The sequence below is a fragment of the Cervus canadensis genome, chromosome 1, assembly GCF_019320065.1.
Source record: "Cervus canadensis isolate Bull #8, Minnesota chromosome 1, ASM1932006v1, whole genome shotgun sequence".
Classification (NCBI taxonomy): domain Eukaryota; kingdom Metazoa; phylum Chordata; class Mammalia; order Artiodactyla; family Cervidae; genus Cervus; species Cervus canadensis.
The window spans coordinates 77,098,075-77,117,849 of NC_057386.1; the positions used below are offsets into that span (position 1 = coordinate 77,098,075).

The 19,775-nt window shown below is 44.5% G+C and overlaps 1 protein-coding gene across 1 annotated transcript; it reads right to left on the reverse strand.

Moving 5' to 3' along the window:
- Positions 1-322: 322 nt before the first annotated feature.
- NOCT (nocturnin) lies at positions 323-18,555 on the reverse strand. The gene is made up of 3 exons (XM_043486220.1): positions 17,979-18,555; positions 3,357-3,626; positions 323-2,293 (listed from the first exon to the last, which is right to left on the reverse strand). The coding sequence occupies exons 1-3, from the start codon at positions 18,472-18,474 to the stop codon at positions 1,470-1,472; spliced, it is 1,590 nt and encodes a 529-aa protein (XP_043342155.1). The 5' UTR covers positions 18,475-18,555; the 3' UTR covers positions 323-1,469.
- Positions 18,556-19,775: the final 1,220 nt, after the last annotated feature.

Consider the following 19,775-nt stretch of genomic DNA (forward strand, 5'->3'; position numbering starts at 1 on the left):
TCAGTATTCTGCTTCTCAATGTACAAATTCAGTCACTGCTAAGATCTGAACCAGGTGATAGCTGGTACAGATGCTATTTTGATATTTACTGAAATCCTCATTTGTTTCAAAAGCATTTCCAATACTTGGAGGAGCTATTTTTGCGGACTCCAACCTTGTCACCAGTGATACCTCACACACATAGCATCAGATGCCGCCTTCAAATACACAGCCACATCTGTCCACTTTAAAATGAAGGTCTGACTGTCAGGGATTGTGTGGGCGCCACATTAACAGTATTAAAAGATCAAATTTATTCTCTATGCATTAAAAAGACAAGATATTAAAACACTAGCTTTAAGAGACAATTTATTAATCTCAAATATTTACAACTCATGGGTTAAAATATATTATTATCAGTGGGCTGTTTTCGGGGATTTCATTAGGAAGGAGTTTCACCTGTTAACTTTACCACTTTATTTCTGAGCAAAGAGAATTCCAGGTTAACTTTTTATATTCTGCTTTCTAGATGTTTTAAAACCAGTTACCTGGCCATCTTAGTAAATCTCAACCACAGCTTCATGAACAGACCAGGAATAGTTTCCCATCTCTGAAAAGAAGGTCCTACTGTCTTTAGCCACTACCACATAACAGCTCCTAAATATATCTACTGTGCAAAGCACATTCAATACAAATAATGGCAGAGTGACTGCAAATGAATACCAACAGCACTCCAAGGGAATACCGGAAATGTGTAACAGTGACTAAATAATGAAGACTGGCCATGGAATCTCTTCAAGAAACACAATAATGGAGAACACAGAGGCATAGCAAAGATTTATGAAGAACATATCAAGGAGAACTGGTATTTCCACTTAAATAACAAAACCCCCTCAAGACTAAATAGCTCCTTTATACACTACTATTAGACCCCAATAAAAACATCTTTAAAGCTTTAAGAAAATTACTATAAATTATTCTATAACTTATGTTTTGCATGGTTTTAACATGGTCATGTTATAATTTACTTAATTTTACATGAAGATATAAAAAAATAAATATTGCCATGCATAACTTGATATTAAAAAACACAAATAAATAACTTGAAATGTCTAGAGAAACTTCCTGCATACTTGTTAATTATGGGAGACTCAAGCAAGTCTACTATTTTAATATAGTATCCTCTAACAGAAAAAGCTTCAAAACAAGCCTAATATAATGCCCTTAAATGATCAACATGTAATTAATCCTAAGGGAAAGAAGAAAATGCAAAGCAATACTGGAGTGCAAAAACCTTTTTTGCTGAAGGTTTCAATGTGAGCTAATGGGGTTCCTTCCCAAGGGCATGCTGGAAACAATGAAAGAAAGAAGTGAGAAACTGGGAACCCTTCCTCAGTCAACTTAATCTATTTCAGTTTCCTGAAACATCCCTGGTTAAGACTCCTGCAATTAAAAAGACACAGACAAGGACAAGTGTTTATAAATGTCCATCAGGGTTCCTCGTTAAAGCTGAAGTCACACACTAGGGACAGGTGGTCTGAAGGGTAATTGAAGGATGGTAGCCGGTTGGGTCCAATCTGCTCCTCGGTGAGCAGGTCCAGGGCTGACCGCACACTGAGAGCCTGCCTGGAGTACCAGATATAATCTAGCGTGTGCCGGCACTCGCCTGAGGTCCGGATCTTCCAGGTCGTGTACGGAGGTTCCGACTGCCCATCAGCGCTCAGCAGCTTGTAGGCGCTGTTCAGATTGAGGCTGGAGGAAGCAAAGTGCTTGTAGACCTCCTCTGTGGGCTCTGCGTTGAAGTCTCCACAAACAATCAGGGGAATCTTGGCCCCTTGGGTGATGGTCTGCAGGTTTTGGAGGAGGTCGCAGCCTTGAGCTGATCGAAATCGCTCCCAGCCGGTGCGAGCCTTCAGGTGGGTGACGGCGATGCAGAGCTGGCGGCTGGACTCCTTGCACTCCAGGGTCTGGGCAATGGCCACCTGGTTGGTTTTCAGCGTCATGGCTGTCAGCCGGATGTTGGCACTGTTGACCAGCTTGAATCGGTTTTGGAGGAAGAACAAGGCGCAGCCGTCGGGTCCATTGTTGTGCTCCACATCCAGACAAGGCGACCAGGGCTTGGGGAAGAAGGTGCCCTGATAGCCCAGTCTACTGAGGAGAGGCTGGAAGGTGTCGAAGTAGTGGTCCACCTCTTGGAGGCACAGGATATCTGGCTGGTAGGCGAGGATCTCTTCCAGGATCAGACATTTCCTTTCTTCCCACTTGAGGGCTTCGATAGGGCACTGGACAAAGTTGTCTTTGCCTTCGCCAAGAGCTGAAATACAAAAGCCGGTCGGTTGTCAGCTGCTAAATACCTGGGGGTCTCCTTGGGTGTAAGGCCACCTAAGACCTTCAAAGTACTTTCTCTGCTTCAAGTGCTCTGGGGGGATTCTCTTACTGCACTGACCTCCAAACTTTACCTCTTACCATCCACATGAAGCAAGGAATTGACTCTTTCATATTAAAACTATCTGTCTCTATTCCAGGACAGAAGACATAATAAAGCCACATATTCCAGGACATAAAACATTAAGTTTCAGCTTTGAACAATGTTCTTTGTAGTCTAAGAGATCTAAGCTATGTCAGATGAACTAAATACATTTAGCCCTGTACTAAGCCTTTACAGATACCATAAATGACACCTATTTTAAACGGGCAGCTTTTACCTCTATCTTGGAAAAGAAAAAAATGAATCCAAAATTTTGGAAAGTCAGGGAGTATGTGCCCTTCTGTTCCAGAAAAGGAGGGGAAAATGGTGACCCTGGTTTCCTCTTAAAATTTCAAGAGCTCCACGATCAGCACCACTGCACAAAGTTGACTGACACAGCTGTTTTTAAACGCAGCAGACCCAGGAAAAGCGTCCTCTCTACCGCAACAAGAATCTCAAAGCACAGAGAACAGAGGCAACATCCCTGGCCTCAAACGATAAAGAAGCGTTTGGATGAGAATCTGGCCAGAGTACCCAGACCACCACCCCCCTCTCCTGCAGAAGATTGTACATCGCCCACTCGGTAGACTCAGTCTCTCCCTGGCAAACGCTGTCTTAGTGCTGTGGACTGAAAGCTGCAGACAACAGAAAGTTTCAGGCTAATAAGAGACCGGGGCCTTGAAATCTGGATGTGCTGGGAGACAGAAGCTGTCACTGAATATCCAAAGCCTACCAACACGTAAGAAAGAAATACCTCTGAATCGCTGGATTTATCAGTGAAAACCAGAGGACTCCCTGCCCCCACCTCCCCTTGGGACAGCTCCCCGGCTCTAGCCGCCCCCACCCTCGTCTGACACCCCCCGCCCAGGCGGAGCCCGCGGCGGTACAGGCAGAGATGCAGCAGGCCTACCTTGGGCAAGGATGTTCCACTGCATGACCCTAATGGGAGGGTGGCTGCTGGGGCAATCAGCCGGCAGAGCCACGAAGTCCCTCTGGAACCGCGGGGGCCGGGTGTGCAGGACAGCCCTGCATTCCTCCAGGAGCTCTTTGGGGTCGATGGGCTCCAGGTGCTCCGGGTCGGCGGCCACCAGGTACTCCGGGTGCTGGGACGCCGCGCTGCTGGTGAGTGTCTTGGCGAGAGCACTGTACAGCCTGCTCGTGCCGTTTCCCATGGGATATACTGCGGGGAAGGAGACACGGTCACACACTCAGCCTTCTGCCTCTCTCCCGTTCTCACTCAGAGCCACCACAAGATAAAGCGGTTAGTGTCCACAGAAGCTGGGGCCGATGTGGCCACATTCATGGTCGATGGAGTGGACTACAGGAGCTCCCAGCTTCTAGCTTTCTAGGAGGACAACTACTTGAAATACTACAGTTGAAATACCTTGATCTTTATGGCTTATTCTAACCTGAGACTTGTCTTTATAATTTATAGACACAGTCTTACAAAAGCATGGCTAAACAAAATCCATATTCCTTTTTCTATGTATTTTAAATGAGAACTTGAAGACCAGTTTTAAACAGCCAGATGTCAGAAAGCCTGGTTACTCCGTGATGACCTTAGAGCAGGCTCTTAGTGGGTCATCTACTCAGATCCCTGTTATAGGAAGAATCAGCTGGATTAAATTCATTTCTCATAGGGCTCTGGCTTTCTACAGGATTCTGTGAACATCACTGAGCAGCATAGTCTGCAATCTAATCTCTAGCTGCCAGATTTTTAAAAAATCAGAAAAGAGGTTGGCGGTGGTGGGCGGAGAGATAGTGGAGATGGGGGTGGGGTGGGTGGGGTATGGTGGTGCAGGAAGCATTTTCTAGGTCCATTTCCTGGGGCTTCTGATTCTTACCTAACTGGATAATAACTAAGGACTACAGAGCACAGTCTTCAACAAGTTAACATGAAGGGAGAGAGCTGTCACCTCACTAGGAGGCAGTTGATTGCTCTTTTAAAGGTCAACCTTGTTTTCTCTTCATTACAGTGTAAATTAGGCCAGATTCTGCTTGGAACCATGTCTAAGATTCCTGGTTTGGATTTCCTGACCTCATCCACGTCCTTGCCTTCTCTTGAAGGACACAACGTTTTCTTTACAAAATACATTATTTGGCAAGCTGATTGCACCTGAAAGTAGCAAGCAATTGAATTCACCTTATATAGCAGGTCACAAAGGCAAATTCAAGTGTTTACCCCTATGATTTATCCTTAAACATCAAGACCAAGATGCAAGCATGCTCTATTATTCCTTTTCAATGACTCTATAAAAGTAGTTCCCCAATGAGAAAACGAGGCAAAGAAACACCAGTTTTCCCAACACACATTTCTGCGTACGTGCAACGGCCTGGCAAGCCTGTTCTCACAAGGGCACATGCATGAACACACGCACACACTTATTTCCTGGATGTCTGATATTCTTTTTTTTTTTTTTTGATATTCTTTTTTATCAATTTGCTTGCCTATCTGAGTACATGGGTCCAAAGAAATCTTCTTCTTGGCTGGCAGTACAACTTTGAAAATCTTTCTTCTGTACTTCTAGTTCAGCAAAAAGCGGTAAAAAAATTCTACTGTTTTCTCAAGCATGGTTTCCAGCATCAGTAATAGCCTAACAGTAGACCAATCTGTCAGGGTATCACGGCAAACTCACAAGGGCTCCAATATCTGACATCTGTCAGGCTCCAGGCAAATGAGCAGCTTGAAGCTGTTCACAGTTTTAACAGGACTGCTCTGCATCCTTGATGACATCAGCTTCGCCAAGCTGAGTTTCAGGGTGGTTGCTGTGATAAAAAAGCAAGTACCATGCGAAAATGAATGTGAAAAAGGTTAATTGTGTCCAACAGGAGTTGAAGATTTAAGGAGTTATCCTAGCCACACTTCCTCCTAAAAACTTTTTAAAAAACCTTCAATATAAAGTGAACAAGGAACAGTATAATGTGCTAATACAATGAAAGTGCTGGAAGACATGCCCAGAAAGCCAATCAAAATTATATCCTATTGCAAAATTAGCTAAAAGATATTAAGAAAATGACAAAGTAGTCTAAATTAGAAAACTTACAAATGAGGCAATGTGAAGAATTAGTAACAAAACACCTAACAGAAAGAAATGAGGAAATAAAGCTTGAGAGATAGTGGCAAATACTATGTACTAATTTAAAGCAAAGATGCAACATATGGATAAAAGGTTCTTGTAGCAGGAAAACCAATGCAAGGAAATGAAACACATATTGATACTAAAAACTATAAAAACTCTTCAGAGTACAAAGTTCAATCATGCAAGATGAATTAAGTTCTGGAGGTTTAATGTACAGCAAGGTAGCTTCAGTTGAGGATACTATATCCCATACTTAAAACCCTCTAAGGATCTTAGATCTTAAGTGATCTCACCCACCCCCTCAAACACACACTACCTGAGCAACATGTTAATTAGCTTGATTGAGGTAATTATTTCAAGATGTGTACAAGTATCAATGGGCTTCCCTAATAGCTCAGTCGGTAAAGAATCTGCCTGCAATGCAGGAAACCCGGGTTGATTCCTAGGTCGGGAAGATCCCCTGGAGAAGGAAATGGCAACCCACTCCAGTATTCTTGCCTGGAGAATCCCATGGACAGAGGAGCCTGGCGGGCTACAGTCCATGGGGTCGCAAGAGTCGGACACGACTTAGCGACTTAACTACTACAAATATCAAACCATCACGCAGAACACCTTAAGTACATACAATGTTTGCTAATTATACCTCAATAAAGCTGAAAAAAAGGTCAATGGTTTAAAAGAAAAATTATGAGGTTAAAAAAACATGTATCATGGACACAAACACACATACCTGAGACTATCAACCCAGAATGACCAACACCAGCTGGACTGTAAAGAAACAGAAACAAATCCCTTGGACTCCAGGCCAAAAACAGCAAGTAACTTATAAGTTAGAGGATCAGATTTCAACTGTAATGTTTTTAGACCAGAAGAAAATGAAGTTACATATTTGAAACATGTCAGGCTTTATATATATGACTCATGGTATATGAGCCAAGAATTTCACATCCAGCAAAACTGGAATACTGACTCTAGGAGCACTTCTTCCAGAAAATACTAGAGCAGGGGATGGCCAACTGCAGCCAGATGTATTTTGCACAGTCCTTGATCTTGAGATGTTACACATACACACAAGCACACAATATGTGACAGGATCATTTCTGGCCCTCAAAGCCAAAACGTTTACTATCCGGCTCTTCGCAGAAAAGTCTTACCACCCCTGGAACTAGAGAACAAGCTTTAGACCAAAATGACCAGAGATACTGATATACGAACTGGTGGTGCTGTATTAAACATAGCAAATCAAGTCTAAATGAGGTTAAGATAGTACACTATCTACTGGCTATGTGATCCAAGAATGAGCCAAAGAGGATTTAATACAACAAAAAAAAAAAAAAAAGAAAGAAAAGCTTGGGATGAGGGGTGGGGGTGGGACAGGGCAGGGACCAGAAAGAAGCAAGCATATTCAATTAAAAATTATTTGCAGTGATCATCATTAGTAATAGTAGAATCAAAATTGTTACTCTAGACTGCTTAAACTGGGTATTCTAATTTCATTATTCCCTGTTGGCCTTTTTAGGTTTGGTTTTGGAAATGTATTTATAGGGCTGTTAGCTACAAAACTCAAGGAAAACACATTCTTATTAAAGCCAGCTCAGCTCAAAAGAAGTCAGCTCATTTTGGTCCAATAGTGGATTACTATATCTTGTCATTCACCTTACTTGTGACTTTTTGAGGGTTTTCAAAAATTAAATCTACCACCTAAAGACAAAGGCTTTGCAGCAAAAAAGAGGAAGGACATACTGCAATGTGGGCATCAAAGCCCCAGTTCTAGTCCCAGTTTAAGTGCTTGGATTCTGAGTAAATCCAAAATTGGAGCCAACAAGTTTTGTGGATGACTTACTTGGATGTGGCCTATGAGAGAGCAGTCAAAAAAGTTTCCAAGATGGGTGGTTGAGCAACTACAAGGATGAAGCTGCCAATACAGGTTAGGAAAACTGGGTAGGGTTTGCAGAAAATAGGGGTTTGGCAGTTAGGTATGACTGATGTTCAGGAGAGAGGGGCAAATTGGAAACAGGTGGGAGATGTTTGTTGCCAGATGGAGGACTGAGCTCTGGAGCAGACTATCAGGTCTGTTTGCTAACAGGGCTGACACATTAGAGGGAGAAACCTATCAAGCAGACTGCAGGTGCGACCGGGGGAGGCAGCTGACAAGTCCTCCCCCTGAACCTCGGTGTCAAAACCAGCCATTTCAGTGCTCTGGAAGTAGACCAAAGGCGCACAGCAAACTGAGACGCTTTTATCTGCAAAAGCTATTGGACTTTAGTGTGCGAAAATTCACAAGATCAACGTGGAGGGACCAAGAGGAAATGTAGACTCTGACAAATAAATCTATTACAAATGTATGACAAATTCACAGAAGGGGGTTCAGGAAAAAAGGAATGATGTCACTTTCGAAAACAGCTTTTAACTGCTCAACACTAAAGGAAGTGCACTCAAGTTAGCAAAGCTGTTTCTCTTGGGGGGGTGGGTGTCACCAATTCCCAAAATGCTTTACATGGGTATGGCGAACAGATACAGTAAATAATGGGTGGGAGTCTGATTTCTGTGAAAGAGGAGAGCTGCAGATGAATGAGGGAAGGCTTAGAAGGAATCACGTGGTACTGAGGTATCACACACTTCATCCAGATTTCAGGTTTCGCTTACAGTACATGCAGACGTATAGACAGAGAGCCATCAGGGATGTCTGAGACACCTTGGAGAAATGCAGGGCCAAGGTTTTCATAGCAACACTGAGGCATCCTTTCTCTGTTTGTTTTACCCGCGCTCGTGAGGAAACCGCCGCTTTGTCAGCATTACCTCAGGCAGTGCCCCCAGGCTCCAGGAGGGGCCACTGTGCTCGTCACCATTATTCATTTTTTAAATTGCCTGCTTTACCCTCAAATGTCCTCAAGTGAGGTGGCAGTAAGCACTCTGTTAACTTTGGAGCCCTGATGACCTATCTTTAAATTAGACAAAGAGCAAAGTCCACATAAACACTTGTGCTACACATAAAATACGCTGCCTTAAGCAAAAGCACTCGGGTGAGTGTCTGGCCTGCAAAATGAACTCGCCCCTGTCTTCACCTCAAAGAACCAACAAACTTTAGTCAAGCACATATGGATACAAGGCAGACATTTATCCACTAAAATGTAAGAAGTGAGCCTGTCACTTTAAGGAAAACAACGGACAGTATTTTTGCCCATGAGAAAAATTTCCCAGAGGAAATTTTGGAAAACATATTTGCCATCAGGAGCCTGACAAGTCCCCAGTACCTTTTAAACTTCTCTGACAAGATTGGCGGTGATAGTTAAGGTTATTTCTATACTGTATAACATCTGGAAGAGCCACATGACCTAGTTAACCACACTTCCCAAATAACCAATAAGATGTTCACTGATTATCAGATTTGACGTTGCAAATAACTATTAACATAAGCTACTACAAAAGACTACCCACAATTATCATAAAAGGCTATTAAAATAATTCTCTCCGATTATATAACCAGTGAGAGACTGGATTCATATCTTTTAACCAATATATCACAACAGGCTGAATGGAGAAGCAAGTAGGAGGATGCAGACAGCTGTCACCCATTAAGCCAGACTTTCAAAATGAAGAGATTTCCAAAACCGTCAAATGGTGCCACTCTTTCAACTCATCTTTTTATTTGGGGAAAAGAAAATGCTGGTTAAAAAGTAAAAACTAGACAAAAGCCAGGATGATCTGGGTACACACCTGAGACGCTGCTGTAGTTGACCAAGCCTGGGCCCAGCGAGGAGAAAAGCACCGCAACCCGAAGGACTGACGTCGCAGGAAGGCCCCGTTCAAACAGCGGCCTCTGCTGCCGCCCACTGGCCACTGTGCTCAGTCACCCCAGACAGGTCAGAGAACGGATTCAGCAGCTAACTTTCACTGGCCTTAGAGATGCCTGAACAAGTGTGGCCACCTTCAAAATATTCACGAGATTACCATCGAGCTAAAACAGCCTGGATGTTGGGTATGCAATGTATTTAATACTTAATGAATAAAATCAATGAAGATTCACAATCCCCGTGGCTCACAGCTTCATGGATCAAGTTCAAGTGGCTCCCTTTTTCTTACTCTTAAGTCACCCTTAATATTTAAATTACAACCCCCGTTCTTCACTCATTAGTTCCATGAGGATAGGGACTATATCTGCCTTGTTTATGGACTCAAGGTAGGTCGCCTGGTTTTCCAGAAATCAGGGCTTCTCTTTTCACTAATCAGATCCTGAACAAGTTATTTATCTCTGTGGCTCTGTTTCTTCATCTGGGGATCACCATGACCTACTTCACTGTGTTACTGTGAGGATTAAGAGAGTTAAACGAGCTATACCTAGTACATTCTAAATGGCAGCTATTTTGTTACTTTTCTTTTGGGGTTTAAAGAGCAGCTATTAACATTTGAGAGCCAAGCATATACTACACTTATCTTTCCAACAATCCAGCGAAGTAGGTATTGTATTCTCCATTTTATAGACACGAAGACTGACTGCACAATTGGCCAAGGATCTGGCCCTGGAGAGGCTGCCTGCACCTCGGACCACTGCTCATCAACATCTCTGACACTGCTGACCCAGAGTCAGGATGACCGGATGGAGCTGCGCCAGGGGCGCGCGTGGCAATTAACAAGGGTCCAATTTCACCTCATCTCTCTGCCCCAGTCACCGCCGTCAGGGCGTGCACAGTGGCGCAGCACAAAGTGTCCGAAGCGGTGTAATGACCTGCTTTACTGGCACGTGGCATTACTAGAGGTATCAAGTGAAGGTCATGTCTCCCAACCCAGCGGGTCTATAAATACAAGCTCCTGGACACAGTGCGACAACCCCAGTGACCTTTCTTGCTAGGCAGGAGTCAGACACAAGAATACCCAACTGCGTTCTGGACAAAGCGGAGCTGTCCCTCAGTCATGCCAGATTCATCTTGAAAATATGGCTAAGGAAAGAGAAATCCCTCCACAATGAATACATAGGTTAGCGTGTTAAAATTGGTGCTTGATTATGAGTGGGCTGGCCAAGCATTTGCACAAGCCAGACTTTTCCAGCAAAATGCTAGAAAACTGAAAATTGAAAAGGCAGAAACAAGGAATCTGGTGTGACAGCTGCTCTCCACCAACTAAGACATCAGGTTTGGGTTACTACCTGGTGCCCATCATAACATTCCCAGGATGCTCAAGAGGTGGTCTGGGTCCACAGCTATGAATGGACATATGGGGCTAAGGAGTGCTCTGCTATTCTTCCCTGGGGGTCAGAGGTCCACATACATCTCCCAGTGCCTGGTATGAGATGCCTATGGCTGCTTACATTTTAAGATGGTTGAAAAAAAAAACACTGTAATAATATTTCCCGACATGTGAAAATCATCCAAAACTCCAATTTCAGCATCTGTAAATAAGGTTTGTGTATTGTCTGCAGCTGCTTCCACACTACAGCAGCCGAGCTGAATAGCTATAATGGATATCTGGTCTATTAAGCCCAATATATACTAGCTGGCTCTCTACAGAGTTAGCAGACTCCTGCTCTAGATTGTGAATTGTACAGTCCATGTGTACATACTACGAAAGACTCCGTCATTTAAGGGAAAAACTAACTTTCATATATAGATTTCCATAGCCTTGCTTGAATAATTACAGCACATGTAGGAAAAGAATCATCTTCTAAAATGTGTAAAATCTCCAGTCCAATGACTCATTTTTAAGATGGGAATTGATAAATAATGTACAATAGGTCATCAGACATGAGGCCAAAAATACATTATTCTCCTTCCTAAGAGCTTTCCAGAATAAAGTACACACACGCATGTTTTTCTAAAGTCTGAAAGAATATGTGTAAAATCAGAAAGGATGCCACCAGTGGGCTTAAGAAACAATTCCAGGAAGACAGAGACAGGTTTGAATTAACAGAGAACCCAGAGTGGAGGGCAATGCAGTACAAACTACCAAAGGTAAATTAAATACGGCTTTTCCCAAGGGAGCTTTGAAGAAACCGAAAGCTAAGTCCACAAAGAGAGGGCCATCGTTAGGGTCAGTCTTTTTTTTTTTTTATTAGTTGGAGGCTAATTACTTCACAACATTTCAGTGGGTTTTGTCATACATTGATATGAATCAGCCATAAGGGTCAGTCTTTCAGCAACGGTATTTGAGACAGCTGCTAGTTCCCTCACTTCCCCTCTCAGACAGAAGAGGGTGGCCTCTGCCAGCTGGAGAGCAGGCTTCAGAGATGTGGGGACAGGCCCTGGAAGGGCTCTCAAGAGTGATGGAGGGGAAGGGAGGCAAAGCAGACCAGGCACTAACCATGGACCTCAGGGATATTTCTAAAGGCGTGGCTGGAGGGGTGAGCTGAGCGTTGGCGAACACAGTAGGGAGCCTGCCTGCACTCCCCCACCCCTAAACCTCCCCAACTGCAGAGAATGCAAACTGCTCTCCCAGGAGGAAAGTTCTGGGGTTGAAACATGCACACACAACTATATAGGACACAAAGTAAGACTAGGCTTCTATGAACAAAGGAGCAGAGAATTAGAATGTCCAGAGAATGTCCAAAAATTATAAACAACTGCAAAATAGGCATGTTCCAAAAAATCTCATGAAATATAGAGATAATTCTTTAAAAATGCAAGAGGAGCCACAGAGGGTGGATCCATATGGACAACAATCTGTCTAGCAGGAGGTTTAATAATATGAGAACAGGGAATTTGATAAAATAGTGATGAAAATCCAAGATAAAATCCAAGAAATAGAAATTTTCCTGGGCTAAAGAATGCTATGTCCCTGGTGGATCAGTGGTAAAGAATCTGCCTGCCAATGCAGGAGACATGGGTTCAGTCCCTGATCTGGGAAGATCCCACATGCCGTGCTCAACTATTGAGCCTGTGCGCAACTTCTGAAGAACTTGCACCCTAGTACCAATGCTCCATTTTGCAACAGGAAGCCACCACATTGAGAAGTCTGCAAATTGTGACTAGAGAGTACTCCCTGCTCTCCATAACTAGAGAAAAGCCCACACAACAATGAAGGCCCAGCACAGCCAAAAAAAAAAAAAAAAAAAGAATGGTATGTCCTTAGACTGAATGGGCTCATCTGATACTGAGACATTTATCCTGATAGAACTTTTGAACCCCAAGGACAAACAATCCTAAACTTCTAGAGGATAATCGGTATTATCAAAGAGATTGATGTTCTGAGGCAAAATTAACAGACATGTTATTTTTGAAAAATCATTTCTTAAAATTGTCATGAAAATTTTCCAAATAAAATTCAGAATGAACCACAGGAAAGAGAAATTAATTGTAGAATATATCTCAGCAAATCTATTTGACCTAGAAGATCTGAAAGATGAACATGAAAGCAAAACATAAAGGAAACAGAAAACCATCATGTCCAGGGCATCACTAGGACATGCAAAATAACTTCCTCGTACCCTGTACTGGATGGACTTGCCCAAGCACTGGACACTCAGAGTCGGGGGACAGGCTGGGAAAGGCAAAGGAAAACGATGCACAAGGCACTTCCTGGACACCCTACTGCAACTTTTCTTTACTGCTCCATGATTCTGGCTCCAGGTAACTCTGGACTTCTCAGACTACTCCATTCCGAAGGGAAAAAGCAATTTTTACACCATTCTGCACAATCCCTCATAATCCAATAGCCATCTCTACTGGAGACTAACTTCTGGGGACTTCTAGCAGGCTTCCAAGCATTTAGCAAAACAAGTGTCTCACTGGCTGTCTGCCCAGGCTATACATCAGAACTAGCAGATGCTCAAGACCCACTTGCAGAAAGTAAAATTCAGATGATCTGAATTTGAGATGATCAGATGATCAGGCATTCTTTTGATAGTGTTAAAAGAAAAAAAAAAGTACAGTCATCCCTTGGGGATGGGTTCCAGGACTCTCCTCGGATGTCCAAAATCTGGATGCTCAAGCTCCTTTTAAATAATGATGTACACCCTTGGTATCTGCATCTGGGGATTCAACCAACCTTGGATGAGGAACCCAGGGGGAAGGGGAGGGGTGCTGCATTTCATAAAGACATTTAAATCTGACAGGTATGATTTTTTCTTAGCCCTCTTTCTCCTGGACACTCCCCGACACTGACGCTGAATTCTGTGTAGCTGGTAGGTTTCAGCTGCTGCTTTGAGATCATGTAGAGACAAGAAGACAGCTAAGATTTTTGCTTGAGGTCTTATTCCTTCCTGTAGGAAGGCTGCTCTCCCCATCCTAAAACAGCAAATCCAGGAACTTCCTGCCTAGGACTCTGTGCTCCCGATGCAGCGGGCTGGGTTAGATCCTGGTCCCCAGGAACCAGATTCCACATGCCTCAAGAAAGATTTCATGGACTGCACAGCCAAATATTTTTTTTAAAATAACAAATTCAAAATATTTCAGTAGTTTTTCATTGAAGTACAAGTGGGTTTACTATGGAACTAAACACCCATGCGCATCATCCTTTTATTCAAATGTGATAACCATTCAAGTGGTTAGCAAAGTCCTGGAATCCTGATTAAAGAGTCATTCCTAACAGTAAATATACGCTGAGTGTCCCTTCCTCCTTCCAAGAACCAGAATATACCTGCCTCACTTCATCTAGCAAACACCAGAGGAACCTACCCAGTAGGTATTTTATCTGGAGTGGGCTGCCATCCCCTTCTCCAAAGGATCTTCCCCACCCAGGGGTCGATCCCCCCCACCCCGCCCCGGTGTTCATCCCTGTTCCCACACTTGCTACCTGCTTCCAGGCAAATGATCTCTCTCTGTTTGTCACCCTCCTCTCTTGCATTCAAAGTTTTTTCCCTAACAAATCCAGCCACACTCATTTCTTAATTTCCAATGCAATTAGTCATGAGACAATAAAATATTTGGCCTTTTAAGTGTACTGTGTTCAGTAAAACTTACAGATCAGTTGATATCATGGTTTCTAATCCAAAAGCCCCCAGTAACTCACTGTATTTAAGCTCTTACCATTGAATGCTATGGGAAAACAGATACCGTGGTTCTCCTACAAAGAAAATATATTTCTATAGAAGCTTGATAATTACAAGCTGTTGCACTCTCTCATAAGCAGATTACTCACATTGTTAAAGGACATACTAAATAAAACCACCTCCTCAAATGAGCTGGTATTTGCTTTTAAAACTGTACCAAGAAAAAAAGCAATGTGTTCCAGTGGTGGAGAACAGTAACTCAGCCAACTCTTCATTATCTGAGGAGGTGGGATCTGGAGGATGGCATTTATAAATCCACAGATGACAGCAGACCACGTTTCATCCAGCAGAGTAACTGACAGCTGCTGCTTCTCTATGGGCCCTGTGATCCTTCCATGAGAAAAGGTCCCCTTTAAATTCTAATAACCCAGTATTTGATGACTGCAAAGGGGCTGCACTCACCTTTGCAGTGACATGTGACTGCCACAGGGCATAGGTTATCAAGGAACTGATTAACAAATAGGGTCAACTGTTGGGATTTAGCATCCCCCCCACCAAAGTAAAGATTGGGGCTTCCCAGGTGGTACTAGTGGTAAAGAATCCACCTGCCAATGCAAAACACATTGAGACTTGGGATTCTATCTTGGGTTGGGAAGATCCCCTGGATAAGGACATGGCATGGCACCCCACTCTAGTGGGGTGCCTAGAAGTCCCATGGACAGAGGAGCCTGGCGGGCTTATGACCCATAGGGTCCCAAAGAGTTAGACAGGACTGAAGCGACTCAGCACACACACACCCCAAAAGATGCTAGAGGGAGCGAAGTGTAGCTTTCAGTTCCTTGAAGACTTTCTCTAGCCAGATGTCTAAACCTTGAGGCCTGTAATACTCTGCTTTTTATTTATTGTTGTCATTTTGTTAAGTAACGTGGAACTCGGGACCCACCTGTAACGATTCTCTTAAATAAGTCTACAGTAAGATCTATGAATCTTGGGAAACATTTGGCGAGGTACCTCTTCTCTCACCCTGCCACATCCATGCCTCACACCTTCCACATCGCTCCTGGCTTTTCCCAAGCAAAATGTTTTTAATCTCTTTCAATCTTAACTGTACGTCAAGGACCAACTCAAATGCTAACCACTTTTTGAAGCCAAAATGATCACCACTGATGGAACGGACTTCATGCTCTCCAGCACCCTTGTGCCATTTGCAAACCTTTAACTGAAAGAATAATAAAAGGTATCTTATTTCATTAAACACTCAGGTCTTTGTGCAAAACTCATCTCTCTGACTGGGCACTAAACTCCTTAGAGGCAGACTATGTCTCACATTCTTTTACCTCCTATAAGGTGGCACCTAGCTCAAATGGTAAAGAATCTGCCTCTAATGCAGGAGTCCAGGGTTTGATTCCTGGGTCAGGAAGATCCTCTGGAGAAGGGAACATCAATCCACTCCAGTATTCTTGCCTGGAGAATCCCATGGAAAGAGAAGCCTGGCAGGCTGTAGTTCGTGGGGTTGCAAAGAACAGGACACCTCTGAAGGACTAACACAAATAGATTGAGACAGATGAGAAATGGAAAGACTTTATGAATGAATGAGTGATCAAAGGATATGCAAATGAATGCATTCATGAGTTTCTCCCAACAAGCAGCTGAAGCCAAAACTGAGCAAGATGAGAAAACTGCCTAGGTCTTGTAGTAGTTTAACAGCCATAAATCCTTTCAATTTCTTTATAAAACTAGGGGATTTCAGGGGACTTCCAGAAAGTTCATTAAACATCTTTCTATGTCAAAGGCCTAAGACCCAACATGTCCTGACCTTTCTTCCCACTAACAGCATAGATCTCTATCTGGATTACACAAGCTATGTGTATTCCCAAGATGAACCTACTGGCTAACTCTGCCCTAGGACCCGCAGGAAATTTAAGGTAAGAGGTTAAGACAAGAGATATGGTGCTACAGAAGACACCAGCTGATTTTCTTTTACTTCTCCCACCTCAAACCCAACAATGTGCCTCTAGAAATTTTTCCATTCTAACAGTTACTTCACAAATGCCAAATTCCTACAGAACTGCAAAGAAAATCTCAATGACTGTCAAGTTCACCCTTTTTAAAAAAAGAACAAAAGAGTTTAGTCTCCAGTAATCAGTTTAACATCCTAATTTTATTTATTTTTGGTCACGCTGGGTGGCATGCAAGATTTTAGTTCCCTGGCCAGGGCTGGAATCTGTGACCCCTGCAGTGGAAACGCAGTCTCAACCGCTGGCCGCCGGCGAAGTCCCTTTACAAAAAGAAAATCCTGATTTTAAACAGTATGTCTCAATCTAAACATCCGCCCATAATCTGAATAGAGGCCAATCATCTGAATAGAGTTTAATATCTTGACTTCAATCACATTTTGGGTGATCACTTTCAGTAAAGAAAGTCACATTGAACATACTTTCTACCGCTCTATCTGTTCTGAAGTTAATACAAAACTTGGGAATTCCCTGGCAGTCTAGTGTTTAGGGCTCCGCTTTCTTTCACTGCCTTGGCGGTTCAATCCCCGGTGGGGGAATTAAGATCTGGCAACCCGTGTAGGGCGGCATAAAAGAGATAACACAAAACTTCTGGAGCAAAAGGCAGTCGTTTACGATCTGAGATGTTCATACATCTTAAACAGCAATAAACTTGAGTACGACTAAAATATACCTGCTAGAGTGACGAAATTGCCCACTTTTGAAGGAGAAGCTTTATTAATTTTAAAAGTATGACTAATTTGTATGTAAATTGTGGCCGCAGTATTGAGGCCTCGGGCAGAAACTTCCGTGGCCAGAAAAGGGGAAATCCAGGGAACTTCCCTGGGGTTCCAGTGGTTAAGACTCCACACTTCCAATGCAAGGAGCACAGGTTCGATCCCTAGTCAGGGAAGATCCTGCCCGCCGTTTCCCTCCCCTCAACCCAAGGAAAATCCAGAGCACGTGACCTATAGAAGAGGTTCTGGGCAAAGAGATGGCATCACCTTTACAAGATCTTAACCCCAGGTATACAGGACGCACAATGACTCAAATATTAAGACTGGAAAGGTCCCCCCAAATTCAAGTCCAAAGAGTCAATGCGTGTTCATACATTTTTCAAAATTCAGACCACCTAAGCCATGCAGGCCACATGATCGGATAAGTGTAACTTTATAGACATATTGCATAAAATGTTCCACCATTAGCGCAGTAAGTAAAACACAATCTGCGGCATCGGAAGGGGAAAAGATAACGTAGGTCAAGAACGAGAAATACTGAAACCGCGGCATCAAACGGGAAGGATTAAACGGAAACCTGGTACGGGGTTCCAGTTCTTACTGGACGCAATGCAAGCCCCAGGCAAGAGATGGCGAGAGCAGAGCGGCAAAAGAGAGCAGAGACGGCGGCTCCGGGAGAAGAGGCACCGCTTCCCGCTCGCACCCCACCGCCCGGCAGCCCCCGGCTTCCCATTCATTCCCCGCCGTCTCCAGGTGGCGGCCCGCCGCCGCGTTCTCCGTCCGGAACGGCGGTGCACTCACCTGTTCGAGAGCACGACCTCGCGACGTCGCGGGCCGCCGAGGCCGCCGCCAGGAGCCGGGGGGACTGGAGCCGCGGGGCGGCCGTGGGCGAGAGGCGGCGCGGCGGCGGCGGGCCGGGCGGGCGGCGCAGGCCGGGCGCGTCCCTCTGTAGCAGGGCGGAGCAGAGCCGCCGCGGGCTCTGATACATGCCGGGCGCCGCCGCCAAAACCGCCGCGGCCCCTCGCGCGCCCCACCGACCTGCGGGCCCCGCCGAGGCGGGCAAGCCCAGCAGACTCTCGGGGCCTTCCGAGCAGAGGCTCCGGGGCTCCTTCTCTTCCAGCCGCGGCTCGGGGGAAGGTCGCAGGCAGACGAGCCCGAGACGGCGCAGACAAAGCTGCGGATGCCGCGAAGCGGAGGCGCTGTCTGCCGCGGGCCGGCTGGAGCTGGAGGGTAACCGGCGAGCGCAGCGCGCTGACAAAGCGGGCGTTACCAAGCGAACCAGGGAGGGGGTGCCCATGGGACCGGCGCCCGGCGCGACCTGGCAGAGATTCGTAGAACTGGAGTGATCCTGCTTTGAGAGGACGCAGATCTTCAGCTATTTATAGGGGGAGGCTGTGGGAGGTTTAAAGTAATAAGTATCCCTCAAGGCAGTTTTAAAAGAAATGAGCCTCCCCTTCCGCTGGGTGGAGTGGAAACGTCCACAGGCTAGGAGTCCCAAGACCGTTCCAGGCTAAGGCCCCGGGGACACGTGTGTGTCCGAGTAAAAAGCAGCATCCGTGTACGCGTGTAAGTGAGAATCCGGCAGAGGTTGTCTGCCCCCGACCCTTTCGGCGGGATGTGTGACATTAAAACGAAATTAAGCACGATAAAGCCCCTACTGTGTGCAAGGGCGACGCTGAGTAAGACAACGTCCCTTTCCTCGAGAATGTTATCCTCAGGCAAAGGGGGCCCAACGTGGCAAGAGAAATCAGACCGTAACGCTGTACGAGGTATATTAAGATCAGTGCCGTAAGTTTATGTAAATTTGGCGATAGAGGTCGTAACACGCCTGGGTTTTCTAGAAGTCTTATTAAAAGATTGGCGTTTGTGTTGGGCTACGACTTGGATTTACATTTGTGGAATTTGGAAGGAAGAGTGGTGGTGATTTACACAGGCAAAAAAGGAAATAAAGCAAAAAGCCCTAGGTATCTTTGCAGCAACATCTCTTATGTAGGATGGAAGCGAGGAAGTAAGGCAGATGCTTGGATAGGTTATACTGCGGAAGGCAGATTGTATTAGACTTAACGTAGAAAAGGGTGAGCTGTTTTGTTAAGTTGGGCAAGGATATGTCTTAGGGCCGTGCTGTCATTGGAGGTCAGGTGTCTCGGGCGTGTGAAAAGGCAGAAGAGAGTAGACTAGCTGATATGAAAGATATTCTAGATTTGCATCTGGTACTGGAAAAGAATGAATGGAAGAAACATCTCAGATAGCTTGGGCGGGAAGTGATGACTAACCAGAACAGGAAGTGGGGTGAGTGGGAGAGATACCCAAGACTCGGTTCCTCTCTGAATGATTTATGACCTAGAAATGTTTTCTTGTTGGTTTTCCCATGATTTTGCTGAGTCTAGTGTCTTGTGGAATTGGAAGCTTTTCATGACTAAGGATATTCAAAATATTTTTAAGACCTGGGTTATATATTCGACACTCAGAGGGTGTGGATGTGTCAGCTGACAGGGTTGATCATAACTCCTGGGAGACACCCTCCTTGGCAAATCGTTAAATCTCTTAGTCTCACTTTCTTTATCTATAGAAAGTCATACCTTAGTCATTAGGTCAAAT

Coding starts and splice junctions, on each gene's coding strand:
- NOCT (XM_043486220.1), bottom strand. CDS start 18,474: ATGGGCACCCCCTCCCTGGTTCGCTTGGTAACGCCCGCTTTGTCAGCG. Junction 3,627..17,978: donor GAGGTCGTGCTCTCGAACAG/GTGAGTGCACCG, acceptor CCTTCCCCGCAG/TATATCCCATGGGAAACGGC. Junction 2,294..3,356: donor GTGGAACATCCTTGCCCAAG/GTAGGCCTGCTG, acceptor TTTGTATTTCAG/CTCTTGGCGAAGGCAAAGAC.